The 18531-nt window shown below is 40.7% G+C and overlaps 1 protein-coding gene across 2 annotated transcripts in view; it reads right to left on the reverse strand.

The window, feature by feature from the left end:
• The window catches only part of NOX4 (NADPH oxidase 4), a 139048-nt gene that overhangs the window by 44303 nt on the left and 76214 nt on the right, over window positions 1-18531 (reverse strand). For both annotated transcript variants that reach the window (XM_060686199.2, XM_060686200.2), the window contains exon 13: window positions 3253-3334. In XM_060686199.2, the coding sequence (XP_060542182.2) occupies window positions 3253-3334 (82 nt within the window). The remainder of the gene's footprint in view (window positions 1-3252; window positions 3335-18531) is intronic.

Consider the following 18531-nt stretch of genomic DNA (forward strand, 5'->3'; position numbering starts at 1 on the left):
TCCCCCAAAAAAGGATCTGATTCATTATCGAAGTAGCCATTTCTCATTTAGCCTCTGTGATCTGGAACAACCTTCGTACATTTTTCCACTTCGGTGACAATGCTTTGCTACTTTTCTAATACAATGATCCTGTTTTTATATAACAAATAGCAATAGCACTTAAGACTTACAGAATGCTTTACAGTGCTTTACAGCCCTCTCTAACATCAAAAAGGCACAACAAAGAATGTTCTTTCTGCGCCAACTCAGAAAGCTCAAACTGCCCAAAGAGCTGCTGATCCAGTTCTACAGAGGAATTACTGAGTCTGTCATCTGCACCTCTATAACTGTCTGGTTTGGTTCTGCAACCCAACAAGACAGACACAGACTTCAGAGGATAATTAGAACTGCAGAAAAAACAATGGCTACCAACCTGCCTTCCATGGAGGACCTGCATACTGCACGAGTCAAAAAGAGGGCTGTGAAAATATCTACAGACCCCTCGCATCCTGGACATAAACTATTTCAACTCCTACCCTCAAAACGGTGCTATAAAGCACTGCACATCAGAACAACTAGACACAAGAATAGTTTTTCCCCGAATGCCATCACTCTGCTAAACAAATAATTCCCTCAACACTGTCAAACTATTCACTAAGTCTGCACTACTATTCATCTTCTCATCGCTCCCACCACCCATCTCCTTCCACTTATGATTGTATGACTGTAATTTTGTTGCTTTTATCCTTACGATTTATATTGATATTGTTTCCGGATTGCTTATTATTTACCCTATGACTTTCATTAAGTGTTATACCTTATGATTCTTGACGAACGTATCTTTTCTTTTATGTACACCGAGAGCATATGCATCAAAGACAAATTCCTTGTGTGTCCAATCACACTTGGCCAATAAAAAATTCTAATTCTAATTCTAAGCAGTTTACAGAGTCAGCATCTTGGCCCCAACAATCTGGGTCCTCGTTTTACCGACCTCGGAAGGATGGAAGGCTGAGTCAACCTTGAGCCTGGTGAGATTCGAACTGCCAAATTGCAGGAAGCCAGAAGTCAGCAGAAGTAGCCTGCAGTACTGCACTCTCACCACTGCGCCACCGTAAAATAAAAACAAAGTCACTATTTCAGTTTCAAATTAAGTGGTAAACCTATAGCCATATAGCCTTGGAAAGAAACATTTGTGAGTTCAATTAATATTTCTTGGGAGAAGTCACCTCTGGGTTGCTAATAAATTCTGAGATTTTTATTTTATAACAGGGTAGGTGGAGGGACAGTAGAGGTAATCCTCAGGGTAGGTGAGTCAGTTGTTAAGTGAGTTTTGCCCCATTTTACAACCTTTCTTGCTGCAGTTATTAAATGAGTAACACAATTATTAAGCGACACTGTCTTCCCCATTGACTTTACTTGTCTGAAGGTTGCAAAAAAAGGGGGGGGGTGTCACATGACACTACAACCATAATAATAAATATATGCCAATTGCCAAGTGTCCGAATTTTGATGATGTCACCGTGGGGGATACGGCAACTGGTCGTAAGTGTGAAAAACAATCAGAAGTCACTTTTTCCATTGTTGTCGTAACTTTGAACAGTCATGCTACATGAATGGTTGTTAAGTCAAGGACTACCTGTAAAAGAAAATTTAAAAGGCCAACTACTCCTATCCAAGGATATGGATACCAACAGCAACACTGACAATATAACAACTTTGGTAGCAGAACCAGTGGTGTGCATTTGGTAAGAACTGTTCTACAGCATATATGTATATGCTCTGTGTGTGTGTGTGTGAGAGAGAGAGAGAGAGAGAGAAAGAGAGAGGGAGAGAGAAAGAGAGAGAGGGAGAGGGAGAGAGAGAAAGAGAGGGAGGGAGGGAGAGAAAGAGAGAGAGAGAGAAAGAGAGAGGGAGAAAGAAAGAGAGAGAGGGAGAGAGAGAAAGAAAGAGTGAGGGAGAGAGAAAGAGAGAGAGGGAGAGAGAGAAAGAGAGAGGGAGAAAGAAAGAGAGAGAGGGAGAGAGAGAAAGAAAGAGTGCGGGAGAGAGAAAGAGAGAGAGGGAGAGAGAGAAAGAGAGAGAGGGAGAGAGAGAAAGAGAGAGAGGGAGAGAGAGGAAGAGGGAAAGAGAGAGAGAGAAAGAGAGAGAGAGAGAAAGAGAGAGGAAGAGAGAGAAAGAGAGGGAGGGAGGGAGAGAAAGAGAGAGAGAGAGAAAGAGAGAGGGAGAAAGAAAGAGAGAGAGGAAGAGAGAGAAAGAAAGAGTGAGGGAGAGGAAGAGGGAAAGAGAGAGAGAGAAAGAGAGAGAGAGAAAGAGAGAGAGGGAGAGAGGGAGAGAGAGGAAGAGGGAAAGAGAAAGAGAAAGAGAGAGAGGGAGAGAGAAAGAGAGAGAGGGAGAGAGAGGAAGAGGGAAAGAGAGAGGGAAAGAGAGAGAGAAAGAGAAAGAGAGAAAGAGAGAGAGGGAGAGAGAGGAAGAGGGAAAGAGAGAAAGAGATAGGAGGAGAGGGAGAGAGAGAGAAAGAGGGAGAGGGAGAGAGGGGGGAGGAGAGGGGAAGAGAGAGAGAGAAAGAAAGGGAGGGAAAGGGAGAGAGAGGGGGTAGAGGGAGAGGGGAGGGGAGAGGAGAGGGGAAGTGAGATAGAGAAAGAGAGAGAGGGAGAGAGAGGGAGAGAGGGAGGGAGAGGAAGAGAGAGAAAGAGAGGGAAAGGGAGAGGGAGAGAGAAAAAGAGGGAGAGAGAGAAAGAGAGGGAAAGAGAGAGAGGGAGAGGGGGGAGGGAGGGAGGGAGGCCATAGGAAGCTAAAATCATCATGATTTTACTTTGATTGTATTGTCACTTTATTGGGTTAGAGATGTTTATTTCTGATGAGTTTAATATTTTTATGTTGCCCAGAGTCGCTTTCAAATGAGGTGGGGCGGCAAATAAATTTAATAAATAAGTAAATATACTTGAAGACATAATGATACTAGCAAACCTACTTCTCATATATGTTTGCAGAAGTTCCCTCAAAGTGGTCATACTTGTAAACAAAAATTATCTAAAAATCTGTTATCAGGAAAAAGTTGAACACTCTCATACGTATAAATTACACCAAGGAGCGTGTGTTTTGTTATTTAAACATACAGGCCCAAGCAAAATAAAGTGCATCTCGCCAATCTAGGTGTTCAAAAAACGCTGATCCATCAGCTGACTATCCTCCAGCAGGTATTCCCACCTCACTTCTTAACGTGAGTCATATCAAAAGTTCCCTGTTTTAGAAATTCTTCCTGGATTTACTTACTTAGGATGACATCTTTGATGGAAGACTGGCAAAATCGCGGCATCCCAGCTTGAATGTAGGAGCAGCTGATCTCGAAATCGCTCTGTAAAATGATGGTAACAATCATCATCAAACGCATTAATATTTTGATGCAGAAGAATCAGCCCTGTCAACACAGTTTTCAAATTTAGATCATGCCTGAATGAATAGCACAATAAGGCTATTATAATAGCTGTTATGGTCAGGTAGTAATAGCAGAAATGTTTGAAGACCGGTTTATTTATTTATCTATCTATCTATCTATCTATCTATCTATCTATCTATCTATCTATCTATCTATCTATCTATCTATCTATCTATTTATTGGTTTATATGCCGCCCTTCTCCGGAGACTCAGGGCAGCTTACAATGCGTTAAGCAATAGCCTTCATACTTTTTGTATATACCTGCTTAGTAGGGCTTTCGCCCCCCCTCTAAGCGATGTTCTTTTTTTTATACAAAGTCATCTTATTGCCCTCACAATTCGGGTCCTCATTTTACCTACCTCGAAAGGATGGAAGGCTGAATTAACCTTGAGCCTGGTGAGATTTGAACTTGCAATAATTGCAGGCAGCTGGTGCTACTTAACAGCACTTTAGTCTGCTGCGCCACTAAGGCTTGGTCTGGGTTTGGTCTAGATTTTAGTGCAGTGGTGGCGAATCTTTTACTCACCAAGTGCCGAACAAGTATGTTTTGCGTACGTGCGTGCTATCTGTGCTGACACGTATCTCCTCCCCCATGTGCTGCGCGCACAACTGCACCATCTGTACATGTGCATGGCTTTTACGCGTCTCCTGTGCACTGTGCATGCAACTGCACTCTCTATGCATGTGCATGGCTTTTGCATGCCCCCACACACTACGCACGCAATGACACCATCTGTGCATGCGCGTGGCTTTTGTGTGGTTCCACTCCATGCGCTTCATGTGCAAATGCACCATCTGGGCATGCGCAAAGGTTTTGCATGGCTCCCCCCTGTGCGCTGCATGCGCCATCGCACCATCTGTGCATGCATGCGGTTTTGGGATGCGCAATGCACATGCGTGAACACCGTCTACATATGCATGCGCTGCGCACAAGTACTGTCACACGCATGCACAGGAGAGCTCCAAAAATTGCTCCACGCGCCCCAAAATAATAAGACCTTCCCGAAAATAAGGCCAAGCGCTTATTTCGGGGTTCCAAAAAATATAAGACAGGGTCTTATTTTCGGGGAAACACAGTACATTCACTTTACAACTGTGTTACTACCTTAACAACTGCAGTGATTAACTTAACAATTGTCTTGGTTAGCAACAGAACTCTATTTGGACTTATTGTTGCCATAAGTCGAGGAATATCTGTACTATGACAATAAATACAATGACAATAAAATTATCTTATATTATCTATGGCTTAATTGCATCTATTTGACTCCTGTTCCCAGCAAACAGATCAAACAAACAAAGGATTTTCTTTTATGGTTTCACTAGGAATAAAATCTTAGCTGGATTTCTGGCTTGTTCCTGTTCTAAAAAGGCAAATGTCGAGGTCAGAGTAGCTATAATAGTTAAGCTTTTTTATGGATAGATATAGGAGAACATTACATAAAATACCTTAAAACAGTGCTTCTCAATTTTGGCAACTTTCAAATGTGTGGACAAACGCATAATAGTTCCCTAGTCTGGGGAACTCTGGGAGTTGAAGTCCACATCTTCAGGTTTCCAAGGTTGAGAAACATCACCTTAAAACATTTTTTTTTTCAGATTAAGAGTTGGAAGAGAACTTGTAGATCATCTAGTCCAACCCTCCGCCCAAGCAGGAGACCCTACACCATTTCTGACAAATGGCAGTCCAATCTCTTCTTGAAAGTCTCACATGGTGAAGCTCCCACAACTTCCAAAGGCAATTTCTGTTCCATTGGTTGATCGTTCTCACTGTCAGAATTTTTTTCCTTATTTCCAGGTTAAATCTCTCCTCGTTCAGTTTCCATTCATTATTCCTTGTCTGGCCTTCTTTGGAAAATAGCTTGACCCCCTCCTCTCTGTGTCAGCCCCTCAAATATTGGAAGACCGCTATCATGTCTCCCCTGGTCCTTCTCTTCACTAGACTAGCCATGCCCAGTTCCTGCAACCGTTCTTTATATGTTTTAGTCTCCAGGCCCCTAATCATCTTGGTTGCTCTTCTCTGCACTTTTTCTAGAGTCTCAACATCTTTTTTTATAGTGTGGTGACCAAAACTGGATGCAGTACTCCAGGTGTGGTCTTACTAAGGCTTTATAGAGTGGTATTAGTACCTTACTCGATCTTGATTGTATCCCTCTGTTAATGCAATTTAGGATTGCATTGGCTTTTTTGGCTGCCGCTGCACACTGCTGGCTCATATTTAGCTGGTTGTCCACTAAGACTCTAAGATCCCTCTCACAGTTACTGCTATTAAGCCTGGTTTCACCCAGTCTATATGTGTACTTTTGGTTTTTCTTGCTTAAGTGTAAGACTTTACTTTTCTCTATATTGAATTTTATTTTGTTAGATAGGGCCCAGTGTTCAAGTCTGTCAAGATCCATCTGGATCTTGAGCCTATCTTCTAGGGTGTTAGCTATTCCTGCCAGCTTAATCTTGGGAACATTTCAGAAAAAAATAGCTATTTTCTGCTCGCAGCTGCATTTGTGATTCAGTGATGCTGTATAACTAAACTGAGCTGCTTTCTCTGGGAGAGTTAAAAAGAGTTACGGAGTTATGCTGATGAAATAATCAAAGATCATTTTATAAAAATAAAACTCGGCTGTTAAAAGCACCAGCATTATCATCAGTCAGCAGAATACATCAACTTTAAGAACTTAAAGAATAAAAGATCTTCATTCATTAGTTAGTCAAAAGAAAATACTTTGGTCTAAAACCTACTGAAGAGAAAAAAAGAAGAAAGGAAGGAAAGAATAAGAAGTTCCTTCTCTTCTAAAAATATAAACAAGCAGGATAGGCTTAATGGGCTCGGAAGAAAAAAAGTACCATTTTAAAACATGTATGCAAAGGGGGGAAATCTTGAAGAATCAGATGGAAAGCAGTTTAAATACAAGTAATCCTTGATTTACGACCACAACTGAGCCCAAACTGTCAACCCTGAAGCTGACCTGACCGAGGCCATTTTGAGGCTTCTGTGTTGCCACACAGGAGCTGAGGGATAGGGAGGGGGGAATTGAGATAGCTGGGGTTTTGAGCCAAAACAAAATACTTTCTCATGGGAACCAAGGACATTCCCACAGGTGGTTGGAGAGAGGAGGAGTGAAGTTACCAAGCAACCGGATGGTACCTTGATTGGACCATGTGACTGATTGTTTGGGGAAGGGAGACAAACCTTTACTTTTAATTAGGTGAAAACCACGGGAACACTCAGAATCGGTTTTCACCAGTCTGTGCCAATATGATATAGTCAAATAAAACTATTCTTTGAGAAATCTATCTGCCTCGGACTTCTGTTCGTTATGGATGCATTATTTGGAACCCTGACACCAGGGGTGAAATCCAGCAGGTTCTGATAGGTCCCGGAGAACCAGTAGCGGAAATTTTGAGTAGTTCGGAGAACTAGCAAATACCACCTCTGGCTAGCCCCAGATTGGGGTGGGAATGGGGATTTTGCAGTATCCTTCCCCTGCAATGTTTACCCTTTTGCATTTGAGCATCCAAGAAGGGACAGGAAAGGAGAAAGGGAAAGAGGAGAGACAAAGAAAAAGAAGGAAAGATGCAAAGAGAGCAAGGGAGGAAAAATAAAGAAAGAGGGGAAGGAAGAAGAAAGGAGAAGGAAGAGGGAAGGAAAAAGAAGAAAAGGAAGGAAGGAAGGAAAGAAAGAAGGGAGGGAGGAGATTATAATGAGTGTGAGGGAGGGTCTGAGGGAAGTCCTGCCTTAGCATTTGGCCACCACAGGGGCCCCCGACACAAGTGACATTGAGCTGAGATAGAGAATTACCGCAAATAAGCAGGTAAAATGATGTAGTGTCCACCCAAGCCGTGATCCTGACTTCCCTTAAGTACATTGGCTACAGAACTTAGCCAATCAGGATACAGGATGATGCAATACAGTCTTAAAGCAATATAATACCTTTCTGACTGCAAACATACATTGTTCGTTTATATATTGCCTGACCAACTAGTTAGACAAATAACCATTTCCTAACAAGCCTGTTATGGTTTTTTCCCCAATGCCTACATAAAACATGTGTGTGCAAGAAAGAGACAAAGAGAAGGGATGGGGGGGGGCGGGGAAAGCATTCCTAGAAAGTTAGAATATAAACCATGAATCCTCTGGGAAAAACAAATGCTTCTTCTTGTTCCCAACTAATGGGAAGCGTACAGCTGTAGCAACATAAATTGCTATACTTGCATACACAATTAATTTCCTTTTCATTAGCAGGAAAGAGATGCCCGAAAGAGCTTAACAACAGCGAAGTGCTGCCATGGAAAACTAGAGGAGACGAAGCAATTTAAAAAAAAAAAAAAAAAAAGAGGAATGGGAATATTATTTATTTATTTTTATTTATTTATTTTTATTTATTTGTCGAGTACGTATTAGATAATATATATAAGTATAAGCATGAATTGAATACATAAAATAGATACAAATAGAGGAAACATTAGGGCAGGGACGGTAGACATATTGGTGCTCTTATGCACGCCCCTTACAGACCTCTTAGGAATGGGGTGAGGTCCACAGTAGACAGTCTTAAGGTTAAAGTTTTGGGGGGTTTGGGGATGAAACCACAGAGTCAGGTAGTGCATTCCAGGCGTTGACCACTCTGTTGCTGAAGTCGTATTTTCTGCAATTGAGTTTGGAGCAGTTGACTTTAAGTTTGTTTCTCTTGTGTGCTCGTGTATTGTTGTGGTTGAAACTGAAGTAGTCATTGACAGGTAGGACATTGTAGCAGATAATTTTATGAGCTATGCTTAGGTCAGACCGAAGACGGCGAAATTCTAAATTTTCTAAGACCAAAATCCCCCATAAGAGGCTTGTGCTCTTGCAAACATTCAGAATTGTATTCAGGTAGTCCTCGACTTACGACCAGTTGCTCAGCAGCCATTCAAAGTTATGACCTACCTGAAAAAGAGGACTTACGACCCAGATCTGAAGTTCTGACAGTCACCTTGGGTTGCGTGATCGCACTCGAGGTGCTCAGCAATATGACTGCATTTACGGCTGTTTGCGGTGATGTACTTCTACTTTCTCTCCCATGGTAAACAGTGGTTCGCTTAGCGGCCACCACATTCGGTTCCCTACCGCTGCAACTACCATTTTAAAATTGGGTTGGTCATGTGACCAATCTGGTTTTTTTGTTTTTTTTTTACTGTTATGACTTATGACTGTAGTGAGCAAGCTCCGTTAAGGTTGCAACTCAAGGATTACTTGTACATTGTTGTGAAGTTTCTGCTAAAAATGGATCAAATTCTTAATCATGGATAGTTTAGAGCACAGTTTTTTTCAAACCTGGCAACTTTAACATGTGTGGGCTTCAACTTCACATGCCAGCTGGGAAATTCTGGGAATTGAAGTTGACACATGTTAAAAGTTGGCAAGTTTGAAAAACACAGGTTTAGGGCATCAGCTGTTGGAAAATATTAGGATTCTATCTTGCTTCTTTTTCCTTTCATCCTGGTGAACTTGCGTTGAAACTGACAATGATTATTCCACCGAGCTAACTCTGCTCATGTGACTCATGCCTTATACACCTATCATTAGGATTACTGTAACATGCTCAATGGGGGCTGCCCTTGAAGAGTGTTTGGATGCTGCACAGTTGGGATAAAATTGTTGGCCAATAAATTGGATGGATGGATAGATAGATAGAAGGATGGATGGATGGAGAGATAGATAGATAGATAGATAGATAGATAGATAGATAGATAGATAGATAGATAGATAGAGATAATAATGATAGATAGCTAGATAGATAGCTAGATAGCTAGATAATGATTGATAGATAGATAGACAGACAGACAGACAAACATAGAGAGAGAGATATGGAGGGAGAGAGTGATGATATAGATATAGACAGACAGACAGATGATCAATGGTTCTCAACTTATGGTCTGCAGACCTCTAGGGGGGCTGTCGTCATAGGGAGTCCACTAAGGCTTGGAGAAATTTTATGTTTAAACCTTGAGTTAAATCTGGCCATGGTCTGTGGCCACAAAAGGTATTTAAAGGGGGTCTGCCATGAAGAAAAGGTTGAGAACCACTGCAGTTGATAGGTGCATGTTGCAGCTGGTCCAGAATGATGGTATGAGCAGTTTTTTGGGGGGGGGGGTGTCTCTCAATACACTCATATACTGTAATTCCGCTCTTCTGCGATCTGTGTTGGTTCCCAGTGAGCTGCCAAATCCAATTCAAGGTACTGATTACCACCTATAAAGACCTACATGCTACAGGACCGTCGCTTTGCAAGATCACAAGTTCCCCATTGTTTCTGTCTCCCCCCCCAGATCTAGCAGTGAGGGTGCATTCCAGGTCTGTTGCCTTAACATGGGCATCCTGTTGAACCTCAGAGTTGTGCCTACTTTGGGTCTGCCCCTGTCCTGTGGAACAGCTTCCCCCAAGAGCATCTCTCCAGAGCTCCAACCCTACTGTAAGGATCTGAAGATCTGGTTCCTGAACTAGGTTTTTTGAGCCAGGCAGTCTTTTGGAGATATGGTTAGGGCTTTCTGTTTAACTAGTACATCATATTATAATGGTTTTAATCTTTGTGTGTTGGCCAGAGGTTGTTATTGTAGGACAGACAGCTCTATAAATCGTTAAAATAAAACAACTTAGAACTTTTGCAAAATAGATTAAAGATTAACAGAGTTGGAAGGGACCTTGTAGATCTTCTAGTCCAACACCCTGCTCAAGCAGGAGACCCTACACCATTACTGACAAATGGCAGTCCAATCTCTTCTTGAAAGTCTCAAGTGATGAAGCTCCCACAACTTCCAAAGGCAACTTCTGTTCCATTGGTTGATTGTTCTCACTGTCAGAAAGTTCCTCCTCATTTCTAGGTTGAATCTCTCCTTCATCAGTTTCCATCCATTATTCCTTGTTTGGCCTTCAGGTGCTTTGGAAAATAGCTTGACCCCCTCCTCACTGTGGCAGCTCCTCAAATATTGGAAGGCTGCCATCATGTCTCCCCTGGTCCTTCTCTTCACTAGACTAGCCATGCCCAGTTCCTGCAACCGTTCTTCGTATGTTTTAGTTTCCAGTCCCCTAATCATCTTGGTTGCTCTTCTCTGCACTTTTTCTAGACTCTCAACATCTTTTTTTTATAGTGTGGTGACCAAAACTGGATGCAGTACTCTACGTGTGGTCTTACTAAGGCTTTATAGAGTGGTATTAGTACCTCACTTGATCTTGATTGTATCCCTGTGTTAAGGCAATTTAGGATTGCACGCTGCTGGCTCATATTTAGCTGGTTGTCCACTAAGACTCCAAGATCCCTCTCACAGTCACTGTTAAATAAATAATAGAAGCAAAACTGGGGAAGGAGAGATCTTTGTCATAACCTCTTTTCGCTCTCCTTTTGTTTTGGATTTGTTTATTTTTTTGAACGATGGGAGCAATGCAATGCATAAGAGTTGGATAACTCAGGGAAAGAATCCTGAAACAAGGGAAGAAGGAAATAGATTCTTTCAATAGCTGTTTTGGAGTGAACAACAGTAGTGAGTCATTTATTCTGCAGCTGGATTCCCAGTAAACTTTCTGCTAATTTAGGCTCAATCTGCCAGGGAAAGCTGTGAGAAAGAATCATGCATTTCCCAGGATCTCGTCTCTTTGATGCTTATGTTTCTTATTGCCATGCAGTTCTGACTAACAGAAATAATTGAGGAAACACAGGAGTATCTTCTCTGGGAGTTAAGATTGAAGGGTCTCAAACGGAGAACCTTTGCTATTTTTTTTTTTAATTTGATTTATATGCCGCCCTTCTCCAGAGACTCAGGGCGGCTTACAATGCGCTAAGCAATAGCCTTCATACTTTTGTATATTTATACAAAGTCAGCTTATTGTCCCCACAAACTGGGTCCTCATTTAACCTACCTTAGAAAGGATGGAAGGCTGAGTCAACCTTGAGCCTGGTAAGGTTCGAACCTGCAGTAATTGCAGGCAGCTGTGTTAATGACAGGGTGCTCTAAACCACTGTACTATCAAGGCTCTTTTGATTTTGATTTTTTTATTTAAAGACATTCAGATGAGGTCTCCTACTTGGTATGCATGTCTTGGTTGGCTTTTATGTGCATTTTTAATGGTTTATTTTGAATTAAAAACAAAACACCATCTGAGTTTCTCTGGATTTCTCAGAATGGCCAGGTTATTAGCAATATATCTAAAACACGAAGATGCTCCGTCCAATCAAATACAAAGGACAAAAAGAAAGTATACAAGCTGATGGAATAGAGAACAGGAAAATGAAATATTTATAGGACATCAAGTTTATAAACTCCCAGGTCTGCAGGATAGACAGAACTATCCCTCATTCAGGGGAAACTAGAATGAATGAATGAATGAATGAATGAATGAATGAGTATAGTTTTCCTAAAAGCTGGTAAGGATAGGACCTGGAAATCCTAAATAGCAAGACATTCCTTTTAACTTTGAAGACACCACAGAAAAGGCCCTATCCATCATCTAGCTATAAGAGATAAAGAAATCCCTTTAACATTAAATGGTTCCAAGCCATTTAATAATTTAAAGATAAAAATTAGCATGTTCAATTGGGTTTCAGAATCAACTGATAAAGGAAGCCACACATTTTTGGACAAGATCTCTTCTTCTTCTTCTTCGTTCCACCGTGCATGGAATCAAAAGGGACACAGATTCAGATTTAACGATATGAAAAAAGTGTCTAAGAAGCAAAGAGCATTTCGGTCAATAGAAGATGCAATTACTAAGAGAGGTGGTAGGTTCTCATTCATTGATTATGCTCAGGCAGAGATGAGGCAGCCATCTGTCAGGGCTGCTGTAATCTGTATTTTTGTGCCAAATAGGGATTGGGATAAGATAGCCTAAATGGCCCCTTTCAGCTTTCAGAGGCTAGACGGCCATCTGTCACAGATGCTCTAATTTTTATTCCGGTACTGTACAGGAAGTTGAACTCTATGTCTATGATTTGACTGTAATTCCCCTGTTTCATTGTCAGCCAAAGATGACAGCTTTGTGAATGCTGCTCCCCCCTCCCCCACAGAAAAAAACATTTTATTTTTCTCCATAAAACTGTGAAATCTAGGAATTGTGGGAGGCTTCCTTGGTTGTGCTTGAAGAGTTTCCATAATAGATTAGATCATTTTAAGTTAAGTTGTTTGCTTAAAAACTGTGGCAAGAAAGGTCATAAAATGAGGCAAAACTCACATAACAACTGCCTTACTTAGCAACACAAATTTTGGGCTCAGTTGTGTCCCTAAGTCAAGGACTACACAACTAGAACAACTAGATACAAGGACAGCTTTTTTCCCGAATGCCATCACTCTGTTAAACAACTAATCCCCACAACACTGTCAAATTAACTACTAAGCCTGTATTACTATTCTTCTCATCTTTACTAGTACCTATCTCTTCCCACTTATGGCTATAACCATGTTGCTTGTATCTTTACAATTTATATTGTTTTATTTGTTTCCTAATATGATTTGGCCAGGGACATGATGGCTCAGTGGCTAAGATGCTGAACTCGTCAATCGAAAGGTCAGCAGTTCAGTGGTTCGAATCCCTAGTGCCACGTAATGGGGTGAGCTCCCGTTACTTGTTCCAGTGTCTGCCAACCTAGCAGTTCAAAAGCACATAAAAAATGCAAGTAGAAAAATAGGGACTACCTTTGGTGGGAAGGTAGCAGCATTCCGTGCGCCTTTGGCGTTTAGTCATGTTGGCCACATGACCACGGAGACGTCTTCAGACAGCGCTGGCTCTTCGGCTTTGAAACAGAGATGAGCACTGCCCCCTAGATTCAGGAACGACTAGCACATATGTGCAAGGGGAAACTTTACCTTTACCTTTTAATACGATTTGATTGCTTATTAATAACTTATGACTATCACTATCAAGTGTTGTATCTTATGATTCTTGATGAATGTATTTTATTTTTCTTTATGTACACTGAGAGCATTTGCACCAAAGACAAATTCCTTGTCCTTCAATCACACTTGACCAATAAATAATTCTATTCTATTCTGTTCTGTTCTGTTCTGTTCTGTTCTGTTCTGTTCTGTTCTGGCCTAGCCTAGCCTAGCCTAGCCTAGCCTAGCCTAGCCTAGCCTAGCCTAGCCTAGCCTAGCCTATTTTTAATTTAAATTACCCAGTAAGCAATCATTGTCACTGTCTCTGCTCAAAAGTCACAAGTTTATTCTCGCTCTCCATCTCCTTCCCTAAAAATCTGAATCAAAGCTATCCAACGGTGGTCACTAGTGATTCCATTCTCCAACACTTCATCTATTTAATCACATCCCTTGGGGTACTCGGGAGATATATTGTTCTACCGGGAGGGCCTTCTTCTTATTGCTAAAATACAGCAGGCCACAAAGGTCTACAGAGCTCCTGTGTGCTTTTTCGGCTGACCTTAACAAATCTAAGCAATAAATCAATACATTTACCCAGCAGAGGCCAATCCAGGGGTTGATGAGTCTCTTGACAATCATGGTGGCCATCATGATTTAAGCTAGTAAGACATAAAGGTAAAGGTAAAGGTTCTCCTCACACATATGTGCTAGTCATTCCTGACTCTAGGGGGCGGTGCTCATCTCTGTTTCAAAGCCAAAGAGACAGCATTATCCGAAGACGTCTCCGTGGTCATGTGGCTGGCATGACTAAACGCCAGAGGTGCACAGAACACTGTTACCTTCCCACCAAAGGTGGTCCCTATTTTTCTACTTGCATTTTTTTACATGCTTTTGAACTGCTAGGTTGGCAGAAGCTGAGACAAGTGATGGGAGCTCACCCCCATTACATGGCACTAGGGATTCGAACCACTGAACTGCCGACCTTTCGATCGACAAGCTCAGCATTTTAGCCACTGAGCCACCGCGTCCTGGATACTAATAAGTATAATACTATTATACTAATTGTTTGTTTGTTTGTTTGTTTGTTTGTTTGTTTGTTTATTTATTTTATTGGTTCGATTTATATGCCGCCCTTCTCTGGAGACTCAGGGCGGCTTACAATGCATTAAGCAATAGCCTTCATACTTTTGTATATTTATACAAAGTCAGCTTATTGCCCCCACAATCCGGGTCCTCATTTTACATCGAAAGGATGGAAGGCTGAGTCAACCTTGAGCCTGGTGAGATTTGAACTTGCAGTAATTGCAGGCAGCTGGTGCTATTTAACAGCACTTTAGTCTGCTGCGCCACCAAGGTTATTTTTATAATAATAACTGGATACTAGTAAGGCATATTAGCCCATAAGACACCCATTACCTATTTTGAGCTCACCTATGGTTTCTGCATACGAATCCATGCAAAGATTCTTGAAAAACACATAACACATCTCATTGGCTAATTCTTGCCTTGCTTTGCTTTTTGGCAATACTTTTCAAACAAGAACAGGGAGTACACTGGTCAGGAAGATATTCCCTATATCTGTTTTTTACTCCCTAAGTACTTCAGCAGGTGTTCTATCTTTCCACCTTAATTATTTAGGACAGTTTCTGGAATGGATACTTTTTTTATTAAAGCAAACTGTATTCCTGCCAAGAATGTCTTCTACAGAGAAATACATTCTAATGAACGTCTAGAATATAATTAGAAAATAAAAGAGATTAAGGAGTGCTGTATGCTGTTCTGATTTACCAGGATGGTTATGATGATGTGAATTTGATTTTCCTTATTCCCGCATCAGAGAAAGCATCAACATGTTATTGGGTCACAGCTCCCCTCAAAAGTTCCTATCCAGAATTAGTTAAAAATGAACGTTTTGCTTGGAATGACATTTTTATTTCAAACAATACCTGTTTTGACAACTGATGTTATCATTCAAGTAGTGGCAAGGTGATATATCTAAATTTATACGGCAAAGGGAAAAACCCACATAGTATTACAAGAGGCAAAGGAAAGAGGATTGGGTTTAGTGGATATGAATTTGTATTTTGCAGGTTATTGTCTGGTTTGGATGAAAGAATGGTCGTTACAGAGAAACAGAAGATTTTTAGAGTCAGAAGTGCACAACCTGATCTATGGATCTCAGCATTATTGGAGAATGACCAAGGGAATATAAAATTAAATCAAGAGAGCAACTAACGGCAAAAGGATATAGTTGTCAATCATTTTTTTTCTTACAGAAAATTTAAAATGGATAAATGGCAGAAAGATATACCGTATTTTTCGGAGTATAAGACGCACCTTTTTCCGCCAAAAAAGAGGGTGAAAATCTAGGTGCGTCTTATACTCCGAATGTAGTCCCGCCCAGCCTCTCAAATGGAGGTTTCAGAGGCTGAAAAAAGCATCAGAAACGAAGCTTCAGAAAAGAAGCCCACAAACAGAGGTTCAGGGGCTTTTTTTATGAAGCTCTGTTTCGGAGGCTTTCAGAGGCAGGAAAAGAAGTTTTTTCTGAAACAGTTTCAGAAGTTTCAGAGGCAGAAAAAAATGCAAAAAAAAGCAAGGCAGAGAGCTCAAAACCAAGGAACCTGTTGCTAAAATTCACCTCTGAGAACAGCTGATTGGGAACGGTATTCCGGGAGGTAGATACACCTGCCAATCAGCTTTTTTCTTATTTTCCTCCCCAAAAACTAAGGTGCATCTTATACTCCGGTGCGTCTTATACTCCGAAAAATACGATAGTTGTCAATCATTTTTTCCTTACAGAAAATATTAATATGGATAAAAAGATGATACGAAAGAAAGTAAAAAAGAAATTAAGGTGCCATTATGCACCAATGATGAAAAGACCCTTGCTAAAATTTGTAAACTTTTGTTGAAATTTGAAACGGAAGAAGAACAGGTTAAAGAATGTATGATAAAATGGGCGAAGAATGTTGGTTATAGATACAGATGGATCCGAGAAAACATGTGGTCAAAAGGGTTGAAATTTATATTGTTACGATCTTAAAGAGAATTTTTAAATAAGGTATTATTGGTACATAACACCAGAGAAATTACATCTAGATTCTAGAACATATAAAGGCTGAAAATCTTGGAAGAATGAACAACGTGAAGGGACATTTTATCATGATTGGTGGACATGTAAAAAAGCTAAAATAAAATATCCTTGGAATCAAAGAGTTCCAAGAGTTTTTGGAATCGATATTGATACAGCGAATATTAAAGTGTATAATTAAACTGAAGTCAGAACTTTTCCTTTAAGGACTGCTGGTAAAACAATTAGAAATCATGGAAGATCATTTCAATATATGATTATTATGGTGAGATTACTACATGGACAAAGATGGGGAGATTTGGCATTAGCCATCATGGAGCAACGGTTAGTGAAATTGTCAGAACTTGCTGAGATGACGAACTGGCTTCTTTGATTAAGGAAAGGCCTTTATTGACATTTATCAATGGCTGGAAACCCCTTATGGACTTTTTGCATAAAAAGAAGCCGATTTTGTGACTCACAGTTTTTTGATGATTACAAAGAATTAAGTTATAGAAAGAAGAGAATTATGATGTCAGGTTAGAGAGAGGTTTGATTAGAATTGTACGTATAAAACTGATTAGAGCAGGGGTGTCAAACTTGATTTCATTGAGGCCACATCAGGGTTATGTTTGACCTCGGGAGGACTGGGGTGGGTGTGGCTGGGGTGGGCATGGCCAGCTTGATGTCACTCATGTCAGGGATGCCTGTGGTGGCCCAAGCGCTCTGCCACGAAAATGGGCTCCCGAACACCGTTTTAGGCTGTGACGGCCTCTTGCAACCTTTTGCAAGGGTGGCCCTGCAGGCCAAATCTAAGCACTCTGCAGGCTGGATCCGGCCCCCGGCCCTTGAGTTTCACACCCCTGGCTTAGAGGAACATCAGAAGCTACTCCTTTATATTTCCTTTTCATGTTTTCCATTTTCTTTCTTTTTCTTCTTTCTAACTTGTTTTCTTCTTTGTCTCTTTTCTCTTTTCTTTTTCACACTTACATTATTTTATCTTTTGACTGTATTATAGTTATAAAATCTTTTAGTAAAAACTATTTTAATTTTTTTGGTAATATTTGTGTACACAAATCACGTACGCGTATGCAAATGGGATCATTTTCATATTTGCATTACAATGCAAATGACACATACTCGTGAGATATAACACACAGTAAATATTTACAGCACTAAAAAGGGGAAAAACACCCTCCATTAACTGAATTCCCTCTTCCTCAAATAAATCAACTCTATCTGTCCTATATTTTTATAACTGCTAGGGTTTTCCCCCCGCATTGTTCATCCGAATGTTAAGCCATTTTCATTCATTCAATTGCCTTTCTAGCCAACCTGCTTGATGCAAAATATTAAAAGAAAACCACAGAATTCCAGTGGACTATGTGAGCTGAAAGGATGTTTCCCACCATCCAGGAGGAGAAGCATATGGTGAAATGAAAGGTAATGTGGCAATCACAATATGATATAGATGTTAAGTAATTGGGAAGGCAATCAAACAGCTGGTACAAAAATCTCTTACCAAGCAAGGACACATTTTCTGTGACAATTCCCAGATACAATGCAAGGGAAATAAAGGCATAGCACACAAAATCTCTCTGTGTTACGATTGTAAGCTGCTGAGATTTACCTTGAAGTAACGTGGGTAGCCAATAAATTTTATAGATAAAACAAACAAACTGCCAGTGAGGCTGGAAGGAGGAGTCAAGTGAGGGCCTAGCTTGGAGTCATTTGTAACCACAAGCGACATGCGACCTCCCCCAAGATCCATGAAGCTTTACCAGACTGTTCCCAGGGAAAGGCAAGCAGTCTGGTGACATTCTTGTAATATAAGTGGTAGACAATAAAGTTGCTAACTTTAGCTATTCATAAGTGGCTCTTGCATCTGACTTTCTTTTACACACACAAACACACACTCAAACAGAAACAAATCAAGCCACCTTACAGGTAGTCCTCAACCTGTGACCACAATTGAGTCCAAAGTTTATATTGTTAAGTGAGACATCTGTTAAGTGAGTTTCACCCCATTTTACGACTTTTCTTGCCACAGTTATTAAGTGAATCACTGCAGTTGGTAAATTAGCCAGCTTGAATGACTCTGGCTTCCTCCATTGATTTAGCTTGTCAGAAGGTTGCAAAAGGGGATCACGAGACCTTGGGACACAGCGACGGTCATAAGTATGAACCAGTTGGCAAGCATCTGAATTT

This window comes from Pantherophis guttatus, chromosome 5, assembly GCF_059756535.1.
Source record: "Pantherophis guttatus breed Tessera chromosome 5, ASM5975653v1, whole genome shotgun sequence".
Classification (NCBI taxonomy): domain Eukaryota; kingdom Metazoa; phylum Chordata; class Lepidosauria; order Squamata; family Colubridae; genus Pantherophis; species Pantherophis guttatus.